Genomic DNA, 17,325 nt, shown 5'->3' with positions numbered 1-17,325 from the left:
GAAGAGTTACTATTGTCAAAAATTATTTGAGTAAACTCGAAGATAAAACCGAAAAAAGGTTTAAATTTTGGCTGTATATTGTGCTCTATTGGGATTTCAAGAAAAAAAAAAACAATGAAACTAATGTCGTTTTCTTTCACTCCAATGAGAGTACCCTTTTAGTACTTATTTTTGCACTTTTGAAGGTTTTGTGTTCTTTGACGCCACAAAAGTGTAATAAAAAAATTACTCCGGAGTAATTTTAGTACTACGGAGTACCCCGGATTTACTCCACATTTTTAGTCAGATTTACACCGATTTGCACACACACTTATAAATTTGAAGTTTGACATTTTAAAATTTTGTTTGAAAAGTGAAAAATGCGAAAAGTTTTTTTTTTCAAATTCTTTTGTTATTAACAAAAACAACCATTATGAATATATTTTCTATTGTATTTGTATTCCGCCAGATATATTTCATCCATTTTGTTCGTTAATTCTTCACTTTTTCCAAAATTAAATGGAAAACCGAATAAAAAAAATTGTTCAGCCAGTGTTCTTCATCAATAAAAAAAAATCCCATTTTTTCTGTGTTGATGGGATATTTTTATTTTACAATAATCAAACTATGGGTGTGTGTCAATTAGGCAGAAAAAACCGATCAGAAGTATAATGAAAAATATACCAAAATAAAACTGAGTCCGTTTCTACACGAAGACGCAAAGCGCGAGACGCCCATAAGAGCAAAAGAGAAATAGAGTTCGAAAAAAGGGAAGGAAGATTTTTTCGTTTTGTATATTTTGGTGTTGTTTTTTTGTAATTAAAATACAGTCTGCTTCTACACGTAGACGTAGACGCACAAGATGCACATAAGAGCACAGGAGAAATCGATCTTTCTCTCTCCCTTGTTCTGATGTGCATCTTGTGCGTCTACGTCTTCCTGTAGAAGTCGTCAAACGAAAACAAGAACAAAATAAAACCAAAGAAAATAGTTGTCAAATTTGCGTCTTCAAAAAATACTACGTGTAGAAGCGCGCGACGCACCGAAAAATCAAAAGGAAATTCGAAGATAATTTCTGCGCCTTACGTCTTCGTGTAGAAGCAGACTTTTCAACGAGCGGTTATTATGCTTCATATTTTATTAATATTAATTTTTACTTGCTCAATAGGGCAAGTATTGGTTTCGTGTCAAAAAAAAAGTTCGAGGTTTTAATCAAAACTAACATTACGATGATGGAGAAGCCCAAAAAAGTGGGTTTCGTCATGACGTCCGTCGGTCTGTGCGTCCGTGCGTCCGTGCGTCCATCTGTACAAGTAGCTACAGCCTAAACGGGTGGACGGATTTCCTTGAAATTTGGTATGGATGTTTTTTTCGTAATTTCCAAGGTTGGTTCTTTTTTGTTTTTTAATAACTCGCTTAGAACGTATACCTCCCATACATAATTTTCGAGTTATTGCAATTTTCTCGAAAACGGCTCTAACGATTTTGATTAAATTTAACACACGAAATGCTGTATATAGTTCTAACATAACTGCGTTTTTAGTTTTTCTCAAAAAATACGGATAGGGGAAATATGGTCTTTACAATTTTTTAAATCGCGGATGTCGGCTCTTCCCGTACATCATTATGGAGTTATTGCAATTTTCTCAAAAATGGCTCATTTTCATAAAATTTTGCATACATAATATTCAAAGTCATTGCAGTAAAACTGCGTTTTTAGTTTTTCTCAAAAAAGTCAAATAAAAAAAAAATTTATTTAACTAGCATTTGGCCTCCATGCAGGCTCTTCCCCTACATCATCCAAATTTCTTAAAAATGTATATAGAGGCAGCTTTAATAACCTACAAGTAAGCTATCATAAAAGTGCTTTGAACTGCAAGAGCAAGTACGTGCGGCCCCAGTCGTGCATTTTATTTTTTTTCAATTCATAACATTTTTTCCCTAGGCCTGTTATCACTATTTTTCAAGGAAATTATCCATTTTTGCCTTGTCACACACACAATTACAAAAAAAAAATTTACTCTCATTATGTTCTATCACTCCAGAAAAAGGAGTAAAAATTTAGAGTACTCCTTAATAGAGTGAAAGAAAACGACATAAATTAGGAACTGTGTAAAAAAAAATCAATTTTTTTCATGTCTCATGAGACATTTCCCTTGAGACATTTGCCGTGAGACTTTTTTAAAGTTTTTTTTGTGTTTTTTTTTTGTTGGAATTTTTGAAAGTTTTGAGTTTTAACTGATTTAAATAAGTGTACAAAAAATTGCATCTCTAAAATGATTTTTCGCTATGGTTAACGTGAAAAAATATTTTTGTGTCCCAAATTTGTTTCACATTTTTCAACCGTTTTTTTTATTTATATAAATTTTGTTATTTATATGTTTTTATTAATATTGGTAAAATATTTTGAGAAGAAAAAAAGCAATAATAAACTTTTAACTTAAAAAAATTTTAACTTTTTCTTGAAAAAAAATATTAGGGTTTTAGATGGTATTTTTATTTTATAAATTTTTCATACAAAAAAGTTGACTAAAAATTTAAATAAAAATTTCAATTTTAAACAATATTAAATAAGATACGACTTTTTTTAAACTAAAATTTTAATAAAAATCTAAAATGTTCTTCTTTTGTCATCAAATCACAACCACTGACCATCAGCAAATATATATATATAAATATAATCTATATAAATGCCCCTTCTCAATTGATTAACTTATAATTTCATGATGGAAGAATATAAACACATACAACAAAAAAAAACCCTTAAAAAGTCGACTGACAAACCTCTGTCAAACTTTGCCTTTTATTCATAACGTGTCACCGTGTCGGCGTTGTTGTTGTTGTTGTTGTTATTGTTTGTGCGAAAGGCAGGCAGTGATTTTGTTTATAAGATTTTTTTTTAGCGAAACGTTTATAATGAATGAAATCTTTAAACCAAAACGACACAAATAAAAATCATTCTTTGGTCACCAAAACTCCCTTTTCCTTGTATTTTTCCCACCAACACCCTCTCTTTCCTTTTATTTTTTTTTTATTTAGACAATAGAGACATTTGAATAAAAATTGTGATATGGGTTGGTGGCAGGTTGAAAGAGTGAGATTCGTTAAAGGGACACGATTAAAGAGACTGGTGGTGGCGATGGAGAGATACTCCCAAAAACAAAGGAACTTGGACCGACACAGAACAGTACAGTGGTATGAATGAAGTAGAACACCACAAAAAAAACAGGAGGGATTTTCGACGAAAAATAATGTTATTGTGGGGCAGATGTGGTCTCACAACAGTCATCTTTTTCGATTATTATGCCAACCAAATTGTTCTCTGTGTAAGAATATACTTTTTTTACCGCTGAAAAATTTTTAATTAAATTTTTTAGACAAATGATGAATACATAGATATACCAGGCGGGTGGTGTCCTTTCTTGTCCCGTCCAACTTATACGAGAGGAGGGCAGTGCTCGTCCTTTTTGAGGAAGATAATGATGCCGATGAAATGGGTAGGTAAAACGAGGCTAGCGTAAATGAGAAATGTATTAATCTTTCCAAAACGGACGATGACAAAGGATTATGCAAAAGCCCAGATAATACATAAGTGATTGCGGTTGTTGGTCTGGGGTACCTGATACTTTCTCTCTCTCTCAAAGAAATATAAAACTTTGAGGTTGTTTTTTTTAGTTTTATTTGTTTTATGGGTTTGTTAAATGAATGATTTGGTTTTAAATTATATTTATTTCAAGACCGAATTGAAGGAAATTTTCTTCAAAAAAAAAGTTCAGTAAGATTTTTGTAGGCTTTTTTAGTCACAAGTTCTTTTATAACTACCCAAAAGTCAATATTTGAGTCCTCGGATCTATAAAAACCTTAGAGCAAAGGTAGAAAAGACCCTGTCAATAATTTTTTCCTTTCGTGAAAAATTTTTGGACTGAAATTCAATGTTTTGAACAAAATTGTCTCTCTTTTGGTATGACCAATGGTCGAAAACGGGTTCGTGTATGGAAGGAATGCTAAAGGGTGCTTTTTTTTGTATTGAAAAACATTATAACTTACGTATGCTCTCTGGTGTCCAATTTTTGTGTGGAAAATCTCGCTTGCCTGGAAAAGAAAACAATCGAAATACAAAACAGAATTTTTGTTTTTTTTTTTTTGAACAACCAGCATGGATGAACTTAGCTGATCAAAATCAAGAAGATTGGATTGGTAAAAAAGGGAAACTACTACAAAATGAAAGTAATATATCTAGTTGTTATAGTGTTGGATTTGCATTTATCACATTTTTCTAAACCAATTTATTAAGATTTTTAATCGAATTTTTGATGATTTTGATCAAAATTTAAAAAAAATTAACTTTCTTGAAATATTTGCATTATAAAAAATTATTAAAACGGCCAATTTGGAATTCTGAATTAAGTTGTGAAGGATTTGGATGAATAAGGAATGGGCTTATATGGTTTCCTAAACCATCCTGAAATTTGAAAAAATTTCATAATTTTCTTTAGTTTTTTTTATTAAAATGTTTTTCTTCTAAATATGCACATTCAAGAAATTAATGGATTTGTGAATTTAAGACGGATATCATCTTGGCAAAAAATCATGCAGAAATCCGCTTAATTTAATGTGGAATCCGCTTGTTTTTGGCGACTTCCAAAAAGGAGGAGGTATTCAATTCGTCTGTATTTTTTTTTTTTTTTTATGTTTGTTACCGCATAACTTTGGACTGAGTGAACCAATTTTGATAATTCTTTTTGTATTGGAAAGCTGGTGGTCCCATTTCAATTTCGTTCACTTTTAGCCATAGGAACTATTTTAAAAACCATAAAACCCAGTTTTGATCCATGGAAGTCGGTTTTGTTTTTTTGCTAAAAATGATTATTTTGTGTTTTTTTTTTCTCCGTTCTCCTTCGTGAAGTAATTCAAGAGTTTCAGAACTAGATTCTGTTCAGGTCTTACCTGGACTTTTAAGGAAGCCCTGAAAAGTGTGGACCTTTGAAATTATTTGTTTTTTTTTTTTTCTAAAAAAATCGGCGGTTATTAGGATTTTCACTCCCTTTTCGGGTCAACCTCACAAAACTTTGTTGCTCCGTTTAGGGTGTGTTAAGTCCAACTTCAACATTTTCTTAACTAGAAAGTACATTGCTTGGCTTGGCCTTGGTTATGAACTAGCAGAATTTAAGCTTTTGAATGGTATAAGTAGTCAATATGACAGTTTTTGGTAGTCAAAATGACCAATTTGGTAACCAATATGAGAACTATTGTCACAAAACAACATACAGATATTAAATATTAAATATAAAACTGAAATATTGCTCCCTCTATGTAGTTTCAAATTGTATATCTTTTTCCTAAGAAAATTCAAATTCCTATAAGCAAATCCAACATAGCGGCAAACCAAACATCATACAAACTACAATTTCTCTTCCCTCTTTCAGCTATCCTTTGGAATTCGGATAAACATTTCTTCTTGCAAAGTTATTTGAAAAAAAAATAATTTTACTTTGCAAATCCGTGCAATAAAAAAGTAAATAACTCCCATGAATTCTCAGCACAGTTTGTTGAGGTGTCGGTCGTCAGAAATGCGCAAAGGTATTTATAATTCCACTAATTTTATAATGCAGCCTTAATAACTACTTATCTTCCAACCAATTAACCAATGAATTAAATTAATTAAATGATAAATTAACATCACGTCGGTCGTCATTTCAAAAACCCTCTCAGCAGCATTCTTATGGTGAACAGAGAGAGAAGTAGAAAACCTATTATACGCATATTCTTATAATATTATATTTTTTTCTCTTGCTCCCTTTTTTTTTGCTGAGTAATAAATAAAAAAATATAAGGTCAAGTTTTGATTTTATTAAAAAAAAAAAAAAAAAAAAAAAAACTACGAGGTATGGACTTAAGACTAGGTTGTCTTCTAAGGAACCTAAAATCTAAGAGTATGAAAGTTGGCAACACGAATGTCTCTGTTGTCCAGGGATAAAGCATACACTGACTCTCATCTGTTTTAAATATCCTTTTTAATTTTTTGTCTCATCCTCGATTATGACACAGTTGTTCTGGGAGAAAGAATTTTCTTGAAAAACAAAAAAAAACTGACTGCTTTCTTATATTTTTGTTGGATATTTTGATTAAGTACAAAACTTAATTTAATTGTAAACTTCCCTAAATGTAACTTAAACATTTTTTTCTTTTGTTTTGTTTTTCTTATACAATTTTGTAGAAAGGCAAGCTAAAGTAAAAAAAAAAATTAAATGAATTTGGTTATTTGTCCGTGGCGACAAAGAGATGAAATGGACTTAAATTGTAATTTATTTACATCATTTTTTATTTATTTTTTTTTTGCTCTATTTGTATTAAGAACCTTGGGTAGGAAAATATGGTTTTTGAGACCTTCGTAGATGAGTCATGATTTAATGTAAGTTTTGCAATTAATCATATGCTTCACTTTTGACTGACGAAATAAACAATAATTTTTAATACATCGAGAATAAAATTTGTTTTGTGTCAATGCTCTAATAGAAATTTAAAATTTATGAAATTTTTCCTACCAAATGGCTCAAATTTTGTCTAGATTTACATATAAGTATAGTTCAATTATTTTTCCTGAAAGTTTAAGTGAATGTACAATAATAAACGACCACAGTCTTAATAGACATTTTGAGTAGGTAGTTATTTTTTTTATTAAAATATAAACATTTTATGCCGATAAATGGTCGAAAAAAGTTTACGTCAAAATGACTTAATAAATTGGATGTTAATACATATAATAGATCTTCTAAAACTGCATTAAATTGTCGTTAAATAATTAATTAATAAAATTACACCTCAAAAAAACTTAATATATTTTGAAATGTAAAAGATTTTACAGTGAATAAATAGAAAGTACAAATTTCTTGAAGCTAAATGTTTAAAAAGTAAAAGCAAAAACCAAAATTGCTTTATTTTAATTTTATGTCAACATTTTGTATATAAAATTTATAAAATAATAGAACCATCCTTTAGTATGATATTTTAGCTAAAGTTTAAGATGTTACTTATTTGTGTACATTTTGTCGAAAAAATATTTTACAAAAATAAGCGAAATAAATTATATTTTTTTCTTCATTTTGTCAGTGTTTTTTTAAATGACATTTTACAATAAATTTACTATGATAGTACCTATATGAAATGAAAAGTTGAGAAGTAATATTGAATCAAATTTTGTAAGTGCTCTATTTAAAAATATATTGCCTAAGTGTCAAAAAAAGAATTTTTTTCATTCATTTAATCCACTTGTTTATCAAAATAAAAAATTTATAAATTAAAAACTGCTGAAAAGGATAAAAACAGTTTGGTTAAAAAATAAATAGTTTTTCCCGTAATTTTCTAAAATTTGAGAAATCCATTTTTTTGCACACGTACATAAATGTAAATCAGGGTTGATAAAATATCAATTAAAAAAAATGTATTTGAAATTAAAAAAAAAAATATTTATTGCAAATAAAAAAAAATTTGCATAAAAAAAAAATATTTATTGCAACTGAAAAATATTTGCATTGAAAAAAAAATTTATTACAATTGAAAAATATTTGCACCGAAAAAAAAAAATATTTATTGCAACTAAAAATATTTTGCATTGAAAAAAAAAAAATGTTTATTGCAAATAAAACATTTTCTGCATTGAAAAAATTCAATGTAAAGTGTGTGCATTGAATATTTTTTTTTAACATTCATCGAATTTCGCACAATTTTGAATACTCAAGGTTATAGTTGAAATAGCTAATTTATGGTCAACAGTCCAAATTGTAAGAAACTCGACGAATATTCAAAAAAAAAATAAATATTTAATGCACACATTTTGCATTGTTTTTTTTATGAAGATAATTTTTTATTTGCAATAATTTTTTTTTTCAATGCAAAATATTTTTATTTGCAATAAATTTTTTTTTTAATGCAAATTTTTATCATTTGCAATAAAAAAGTTTTTTTAATGCAAAATATTTTTAGTTGCAACAAATATTTTTGTTTCAATGCAAATATTTTTCAGTTGCAATACAAATTTTTTTTTATGCAAATATTTTTCAGTTACAATAAATATATTTTTTTTTTCAATGGAAATTTTTTTATTTGCAATAAATACATATATATTTTTTTTTTAATTTTTAAAGCAAATGCATTAATAATAAAATGATTTTTTACAACCCTGATGTAAATTAATATCACCAATAAGTTCTATAAGTTTGAGATTTTTTTCCAGCTTTCAATAATTCCTAAAATAAAAAAAAAATCAGAAATATCCCTAAAAAATAAGTATTTTTCAAAAATTCATATATTTCGAAAATAAGGGACTTAAAAAAAATCCGTAACACTTCAATTTTTTAAATTTATCATTAAATTGCTATATTTAAAAATTCTGCACCTTTATAACCACTTTGTTGAAAGTCAACGAGTTCATAACTCAGTATTAAATTTTTTACCCAATTTTTGCATTTGATATTTTCTTATTTTTAATTTTAATAGGGAATTCCCTCTTAATTATATAAATAAACCAGTTCTTAGTTAGTAAAAAAAAACTATTTTTGGTTAAAGAGAGTTTGATTAGTTCGTGCGGACTCGCAGAAAGTCCGTCAATATTCCTATGGTACCATTTTTTTTTATGTAACATTAGCTTAAAATAGAATTCAAGAAAAAAATATTAAATTTTTTAAATTTGGCAACACTCTTAAAAACACAAATGTTATTTATAAATTACAATCGTCACTTGGTAGTCATAATTTACACATTATCATTCACGCAATTGTGATTTAACTCGATATATAAGTACATTATAAACATCATTAAGAGAATTTAAACTATAAGAGTATTACTGCAAAAAAATACCTACAAACACGAGATTTTCATTTCAAAAGGGATTAAAAATTAACCTGAAACACAATATTGTCCCCTTCTTTCCAATTATAATTTTTCGATTTATTCAGTAGCATAATAATAAGCCTTATATGACAAAACATTGGACGGTATTATTTTAGTTTGCACATCGAAATGCATTGAATTCCGTCCGCCAACACTGCACTAGGTTAACTAGAAAATTCGAATTCCTTTTATTTTCATAGGTAAAATAATCAAAATATGTATTTTATTTATTATTTTGAGTTTTAAAATTCATTTGGAACGATAGATACAAATAACACAATACAGCAGCAGTATTTTTAGGTTTGAATATCAATTTTTTATGAATAGAAAATATTGTTAACGCAAATGGAGGAAATGAAGATGCAAATATTCAATTCATTAAATATTTGCACCTCGATACGATATTCGATGTCTCTATAGTCTATATAGGTGTATTATATAGAGGTATCTGTCTTTTGTTGGTTGTACTATATTTGAAATAATAAAATTAATTGGCCACGGTATGCAGGCAGGGCAGGTGTTGAAAATGGAATATTAATGCGAATAATTCATGTATAGAGATTTTGTTTACAAAAAATAAAATAATACGTTTAATGAAAAACAACAAAAACAACAAAAAGGCTTGTTTGCCGCACGAAGCCAAGCAATTTATTAAAATCAATTTAGATTTTGCCTCTAATTAAAAATATTTATTCATATTAATTTTCATTCTCTTGACATAAGTCAATTTTTTTGTTATTTTTTTTTTATTTAGTACATTTATTTTGTTATAGTTTTGTGCTTCTCATTTTAATTTACCATTATTTTTTATGTAATTACTAAACATAAAACATCAGAAAATTTTGTAAATTCACAGACGTGAATTTTCTAATAATAAAATATGTCGAAATTTTAATGGTGGGCTATAGCTATCATGATCCTGACCTCAAAAAAATAGTTCAGTGGTCTTATGTGTGGTTGGTGTGGGCTTAAAAATAATAATTATTTTAAATCAACACACATTATTATATGTATATGGTTGGTATGGAACATCGTTAATTTGATTCGCAGTTAAAGGGTTATGAGGCAGTTTTTTTGTTCTATTTAAAATAATTTATTTATGGATGACATGTGTCAGAGGAAAATAATCGAAATGTTAGAATTTTCTGGGAACATTGTATAAAAATTTCAGTTTAATGTAATTTTTTTTTGTTTTTTTTTTTCTGTTGAATAAATGTTAATGTATCAGAGAGAAAAATGGAATTTATTTAAACATTTGTGTGTAATGAATTTTCATCCTCCAGGTATGTCAGGTGATGGTGGTGGCTGCAGCCAGGACTATAACTTTCAGATTTGTTGGAACTACCCACTCGAAATTTTACAAAATAATTATTTCACCTTTAGGCACGGACACAGAGTATAAGTGAGGAAAATGAAGTGATTGGTCATAATTACTTTAGTTGATAAACACACATATTTGAGACATTTGAAGCGGAAATTAATGGGGAATATAAAACTTGTTACATGGATTCGATTTCCCAGGGTTAGTCCAGGGTAGCGCAAGATTTTTTTGTCAGCCTACCCTTAGTTCCAAAATTATAACGGAATTACTAAAAAAAAAATTTTTTTTTCATATCAGAAACGGAAAATAGTATGCTTTTTTTTCGTTAGTTTAAAACCGTGTGGTTTGTATTTTCAAAATTATAGAAGAAAAGTCCAACTTTTACTTTCGCTATCCTACCTTTAGTTTAAAAATCATAGAAGCATTATTTTTTATTCATCTCACAGAAAAAAAAAAAAAAAAAAATAATACGCATACACCACAGTGACCTTTTTTTAATTTATAATTTAGAAAAAGTAAATCCACTGGGAATTGCACCTCAAATGTTATTTTTTTTTACTAAGAGTTTCTACTTGAATGAATGTAGTCCATATAACATTCCTATTAAGTTGATTTGTTTTATTTCATCTCAAAAACTACAAAATACAAATATTTTTTCAAGTGTAAAAAATATTAATTTCAACAAAATTTTTTTTTTAGCCCATCCTTAGTTCAAATTCAAAAATAATTACAAAAAAAAAAAAACAACCTCTTAAAAATCAAAATTAGTTTTTTTTTTTTCAGTGTAAAAATTGTCCTTTTTAAACTTTTTCTCAATTAAACATGGTAATTTTTTGTCATAGTTTTAGCGGAGTTAAATTTTTACTCGGGAGACCAAATTTACCTAAAAACGGACAAGATGTTGCTTTAAAATTACTTTGGTGTTTGTGTTTTTTTTTTTACTTTGTGGAATTTTTTATGAAAATATTCGTAAATTTAGACACCTAATTCCTCTATTGCTATCAATATTTTTGTCTTTCTTTTTTTTTTTGAGAATTTTCGGTCCTTTTTTCTGTCCTTTTTTTTGTGTCCTTTTTCTGTGTGTCTGATTTATATGAAAAAATAAAGATGATTTGAGGATAAAGCGCTTTTCTTGAAGTCTCATCGTCTGTCGTATAGCTGCGATAGTTCGATACCCTCGAGAAGAAAGGATGAGTTTGAAAAAAAAAAAATATATCTTAAAAAACATTTATAATGGGCTATTTTCGGTTGTTATACACACATGCACCTTCATTCTACCACAGCATCCATTCCTCCCTTTTATTGTGGCACACACATTTTATTTGTTGTAAAAATGGATGTTCTAACTTTTTATATTCTATTTTTTTTTTTTTTTTTTTTTTTTTTTTTTTGGTTACTTGAAGGCTTTTACTGCCTGTATTTTTATTTATGTACAAAACTGTCTAAACACACATAGTATAGCGATTTATTTTTCTCTTGCTTCCGCATCAACAGAGTTTGAAAGAAAAAAAAAAAAAAAGAGTGTGTGTACACATGTACACGCGACTGAAGTTATACTTCTCATTCAGTATATGTAAATGAATTTAATTTGATATTTTTAATTTCTATTATTAAATTAATTAATCCACACATCGTTTTTTTACATTTTTATCAAGTGAACAATAAATTAATTCTTTCATCCTCCTTGCGTCCATGTAGTTTTCAATTTATTCTGTGAAATTTACACATGTTGTGCGGTTCAGAACGTACGGTATACGCTTAACGAAACTAAATGAATTGAGCATAAAATGTGCGATATGGTTATTTTATGAGAATTGTGTGTGCTTCAGCACTAGTAGTAGCAATATGGAACTTGCAGAGTTGCTACAAAGCTCAAAAGTGAGCTGAGCTCAGCTCACAGCTCAGCTCAAATTTTGAGCTAGCTGACTTTTGAGCTATGTACCATAGCTCAGCTCATTTGAGCTGAGCTGAAAGTCAGCTGAGCTGATGGTTGAGCTGAGCTGTTGGGTGAGCTAAAGTAAAGTGAGCTGAGCTGAGCTGTGATGGGTGAGAGGATACATTGATTTTTATTTGGAAAGTATAATGAAATATGAAGATATTTTAAACTTTTATAAAACACCATAGCTCAAGATGTTTGGTTCTAGTTATTAATGGAATTATTTTAACACATGGATATTTTTATAAATAAAACAGATAATTTTTCGTGATCTTTCTCTTGGTTTTTTTAACCCTAGAAAGATAATCATAATATACGTCTCAGAGACGTATGATTCTAAAAAAGATTTTTGGTCTTATGTTAACACTTTTTGTCATATTTATTTAACTCATTACTTAGATTATTTTAAAGAAGTGATATAATAAATGAAATCAATTTAACAAAAACCCAGAAATTTGAATTGAATTAGATAAAACAGTTCTTTACACGCCATACGTCTTACAGACGTAGATTATCTTTCTAGGGTTAATAGTAAATATATTTCTATTTTTTTAGTAAAATATTTCTTTTTTAGTCATAAAAAAAATCAGGTACAATCCGGTTTTACGACTTTTTTCAAAATTCCGAGAAAATCGCGTTTGAAAGTTGGGGTAAATTTTTTTTTCGAAAAATCCCCGAATCTTTGAACGCTCCTGGAAGCTAAACCGCTTGAGAGCAATTTTTGGGAGTGGTGCCAAATGATAGCTTGTGTCATGGGCCTACGCTTTGCACATTATCAGATTTTTAAAAAATCGCCTTCCATGTTAAACCGCCACATCATGCCTTTTTTTTCAGAATCGGGCTTAACTTTTTTTTTACCTTTAAGTTCTCCTGGTTTGAGAACGCGTGTACCTACAGGGATGGAAGTTGTACCCAAATGTAGGTTAGAGTCCCCGCTACCTTTTGGCATCAAAAAATTTTTTTTCATTTTTTTCAAAATTCCGAGATATAGGCGTTGGAAGGCTTTGATCTAGAGACAGGGGAGTGGTGCCATATGAAAGCTTATATTCTCAGCTACCCGAAAGTGGTATAATCCGGTTTTTCGATTTTTTTCAAAATTCCGAGAAAATCGTGTTTGAAAGTTGGGGTAAATTTTTTTTTTCGAAAAATCCCCGAATCTTTGAACGCTCCTGGAAGCTAAGCCGCTTGAGAGCAATTTTTGGGAGTGATGCCAAATGATAGCTTGTGTCATGGGCCTACGCTTTGCACATTGTCAGATTTTTAAAAAATCGCTTTGCATGTTAAACCGCCACATCATGCCTATTTTTTCAGAATCGGGCTTAACTTTTTTTTTACCTTTAAGTTCTCCTGGTTTGAGAACGCGTGTACCTACAGGGATGGAAGTTGTACCCAAATGTAGGTTAGAGTCCCCGCTACCTTTTGGCATCAAAAATTTTTTTTTCATTTTTTTTCAAAATTCCGAGATATAGGCGTTGGAAGTTGGGGCGCTCACTTTCAGCTCAGCTCACTTTCAGCTCAGCTCAAATGAGCTAAGCTATGGTACCTAGCTCAAATTTGAGCTGAGCTGTGAGCTGAGCTGAAATGTTAGCTTTTTGCAACCCTGGCAACTTGCCACACGCAACTTGCCACATACAACTTGCCACATGCAACTTGCCACATGCAACTTGCCACATACAACTTGCCACATGCAACTTGCCACATGAAACATGTAACTTGCTACGTGTTGTGTGTTTTATGTTTGCCGTACTGTGGCGTACTGCATTTTTAAATACTAAAGTACTGCGTACTCTAAAGGTGAAACGACAGCCCTGCTACCCAGGGTGATCGAGTCATAATCCCTTTGACATTCTTGTCAAAAAGTAAATTTTCATACCCACCCTCCCATAAGAAGTATAACTTCAAAAAAACAAAATGGAGCAAAAAAAGGAGTAGAATAGGTCGCATTGAACTCTCAGGAATGAATAACCAAAAAGTTGGAAAAAAATGAATAATAACTCTGGCATCATCATCAAATACCAACAACCAAACCCAAAAAACGAAGGAAGACACAACACAAGGACATCAATTTGAGTGAAAAAAAGGGACACAACAGAAGAAAAAGAAAGAAAGCCCAAAAAAAAAAAAAGAAAAAAAGAATGAAACGGAAATAGGAAATGGAAATCTTAAAGGAAAAGTCATTAAATTTAATAAACGATAATGACGGTTATTTTGTGAACAATTGTGTGTTGTTGTTGGTGTTGTGTTTGGTTATGGTTGGCGTGTGGTTCTCTTTGGGTGATATGTATCGCACATTGGTTGGTTGGTTGGTTTTTTTTTATTTTATTTTTCCTTTGAGAAGGAGATGGTTCGTTTTGCTGTTCGTTACAAAGCCTTTTGTGTTGTTTTATTGTATGAAATTTGATGATTCCTAATGGCAGATAGAAATTTGATTTTAATTTGATTATACATGTGTGTATGCCTATATGCATTTAGGTAGAGAGGACGAATAACACACATATAAATACATATGAAAGATGAGGATAATTGAGGGTTACAAAAGGGTTTAGTTTGATAGCTCAAAAGACAAATTATAATCTCGCGTGTCTTAAAAAATTAGATTAACCAGCAAAATTTATGTTTATTACAAAAAACAAAATAAAATTAAAGGATTTGTGTGTTTTTTTTTTTTTTTTTTATAGCTAATTGCTGAGAAATAAGTTAAATTAGAGCTTTTCAAAGATTAGGCATAAAAACATTAAAATATTGTCATTTTGAAGTGAAAACTTCTTTAATGTCGTAGTGATTTGAAACAAGATGAAACGAAAAAGCGACACGAAAAATCAATTGATAATAACTTTTTTTTTGTAATAGATAGATGAATGAAATTTATACAGTAGATAGGTAATTCAATAAATTATGACTGTGCAAAATTTCAATTAATTTCATATTCAAAATTCTGAGATAACGGTGAAAAGATGTTTTTTTTTTCTCAACACGTTATATCTTTTGATCTAGAGCACATAACAAAATTTATTTAACTTTAATACGCATGCTGATAATATAACCTTTCATTTAATATACCACCCATAACGGTACGTGCTCTACAAGTTATAAAATAAATACCTCAAAACACCTGTGAAGATTTGTTGCCGATGACCAGTTTGAAATTTCGACATGGTTGGCTTTAAAAAATTCTTACTTTTTTTGTAGGCATGGTAGAAATATGATTGAAGCGTCATATAAAAGGTGAAAAAATAATGATATAAAATTTATTATAGGTTGTCTTTTAAAAAATGGATTTAATGGCGTTAGAAGAGAAAAGAGATTGAATATTTTGCTTTTTTTATGAAAACTAACTGGGTTAAAAAAAAAATCTAGCTCTTTTTGTAGATGTTGTATAGACATGGTCGATATAAATATTTTGAGCTAAAACAATAAGCTTTCAGATGGTATAAAATTTATTGGAGGTTGTCATATAAAAAAAGTGATGGAATAAAAAAAGTTGTATTTTTTTTTCGATTTTTTTTTTAAAGATTTTTAAGGTTTCACTTTAACCACGTGTGAATTGCACACATGATTTTTTTAGTCAAGGCGAGTCAAGATTTTTAAATTGAAAAATTGGCACTTCTCTCTCAGCTCTTTAAGCTGATTTTTGATTTTGCTGCTGTTTTATTCTAAAAATAAATTTCTTATTCGACGGTTAAAATTATCGAATTTTAGTTGGAACTTCTTAATTCTTAATTTTCGTGAATTTAGTTCTTGAACAATACATCGTGTTAAACGATTCTTTTAAATCAAGCAAATTTGGTATTTCTCATTCCTACCACTTATTTAATTTAAATTAAATTTTAAAATTAAAAAAAAAAAAAAAAATTATTCAAATCACTTTCTCAATGCCCTGAAAAAAAAATCTGCATATATATTCTAAAAGTGACAGAATTATAAAATAACGAACGGAAGGAAAAATGAGAAGACAAAAAGGCCGAAAAACACTCAAGTCGTATGCAAATCATCTTCCGAGTTTGTTATACTCTTGTAATTTTATTTTTTTTTTTTTTCTTTACATCCAACCACTCTGCAAACTATGTACTACCTCTACTACTACTCCACCAACACTTTAAACGAGTTGGTTACATTATGAATAGCTCGGGCACTATTTCTCGCGCAACCAACCTAATTTGCAAACCTATTTAAAATTCGAAAATACTATGAAAGAAGATCCTATACTATAGCAAAAGCAGAAAGAAAACAGCGGAAGCTCGTATATTCCATGTTTTTTTTCGCTTTTCTTTTACTTTCTTTCTGTTTTTTTTTTTTTTTTTTTTTTTTCTTTTAAATTCTCTATAGAACTTCTATAACGTCTACGGGCTCTAAGGATATGGTGTAGCCTTGTTAGCGGGGCTCTTCTTTCTTTTCATGCCCAAGAATAAACGATTTCAACTGAAAACCATAATGCAAGCGCATAATAGCACCTCGTTCTTTTCAAGGATAAATTTGTACCTATACACTTTTTTGTTCCTTTTGGAGTTTTTTTTTCTATTTCAAAAAAAAAAGAAAATAGAAGAGAAAAAATTCTTCACATTGCACTTGGTCCTTATAAAAATAACTATTTCCATAGCAAGTTTATTTTTTGGGGGTTCGCGCTTATAGTCAAAGCGCTTTCTGTGCATGCAGCAGGAAGGCATCATCATTCTGCTCTACTTAACGGTGTCTGTTCTGCGCATCATCCAAAAATTATATCAATGGGTAGCATCAGATGAATGTAGAATGTACATATATCATCTGAAGAAGTGGAGAAGAGAGATGAATTGAATTATTATGAAGGAAGTAGGAGGATGTAGGGTCAACAATCGTATAGCAGCCGCCGCCGCCGCGCCCCCTGCCAATGAGTACTCAAACACGGTACAATTACTCTCAGATCTGTATGTTTTTGAATTCCTGCCACTGTCAAGGACATACTTCCATCGAATTGATTGATATTTTAAATCAGTTGCTGGAATTCTCACTCGGCATCAAAGTTAAACTATATAAAACTAACAAAAAAGTAGAAGGTGAATATGTTCACAACTTGTCGATGAACATTTGCTTTTTGTGAAATTTCCTGATTTGAGTTTACATGGGAGCAACTATTTTCCCAGTGGGACTGAACTTTCCTTGAATTTTCTAAGTCTTAAGAGAGGTTCATTAAAAGTGTAAAAATGATTTTCATTGATTACTACCA

The 17,325-nt window shown here is 29.5% G+C and overlaps 1 protein-coding gene across 4 annotated transcripts in view; it reads right to left on the bottom strand.

Moving 5' to 3' along the window:
- LOC129920483 (zwei Ig domain protein zig-8) overlaps window positions 1-17,325 on the bottom strand; it is a 201,222-nt gene that overhangs the window by 46,462 nt on the left and 137,435 nt on the right. For 3 of the 4 annotated variants that reach the window (XM_056001713.1, XM_056001710.1, XM_056001711.1), the window contains one exon: window positions 4,027-4,071. The exons of the other annotated variant lie outside the window; for it this stretch is intronic. In XM_056001713.1, the coding sequence (XP_055857688.1) occupies window positions 4,027-4,071 (45 nt within the window). The remainder of the gene's footprint in view (window positions 1-4,026; window positions 4,072-17,325) is intronic. 4 annotated transcript variants of the gene reach the window in all.

This window comes from Episyrphus balteatus, chromosome X (assembly GCF_945859705.1).
Source record: "Episyrphus balteatus chromosome X, idEpiBalt1.1, whole genome shotgun sequence".
NCBI lineage: Eukaryota > Metazoa > Arthropoda > Insecta > Diptera > Syrphidae > Episyrphus > Episyrphus balteatus.
The sequence above is the reverse complement of the archived record's forward strand: the minus strand, read 5'-3'. Positions and strand labels throughout refer to the sequence as shown.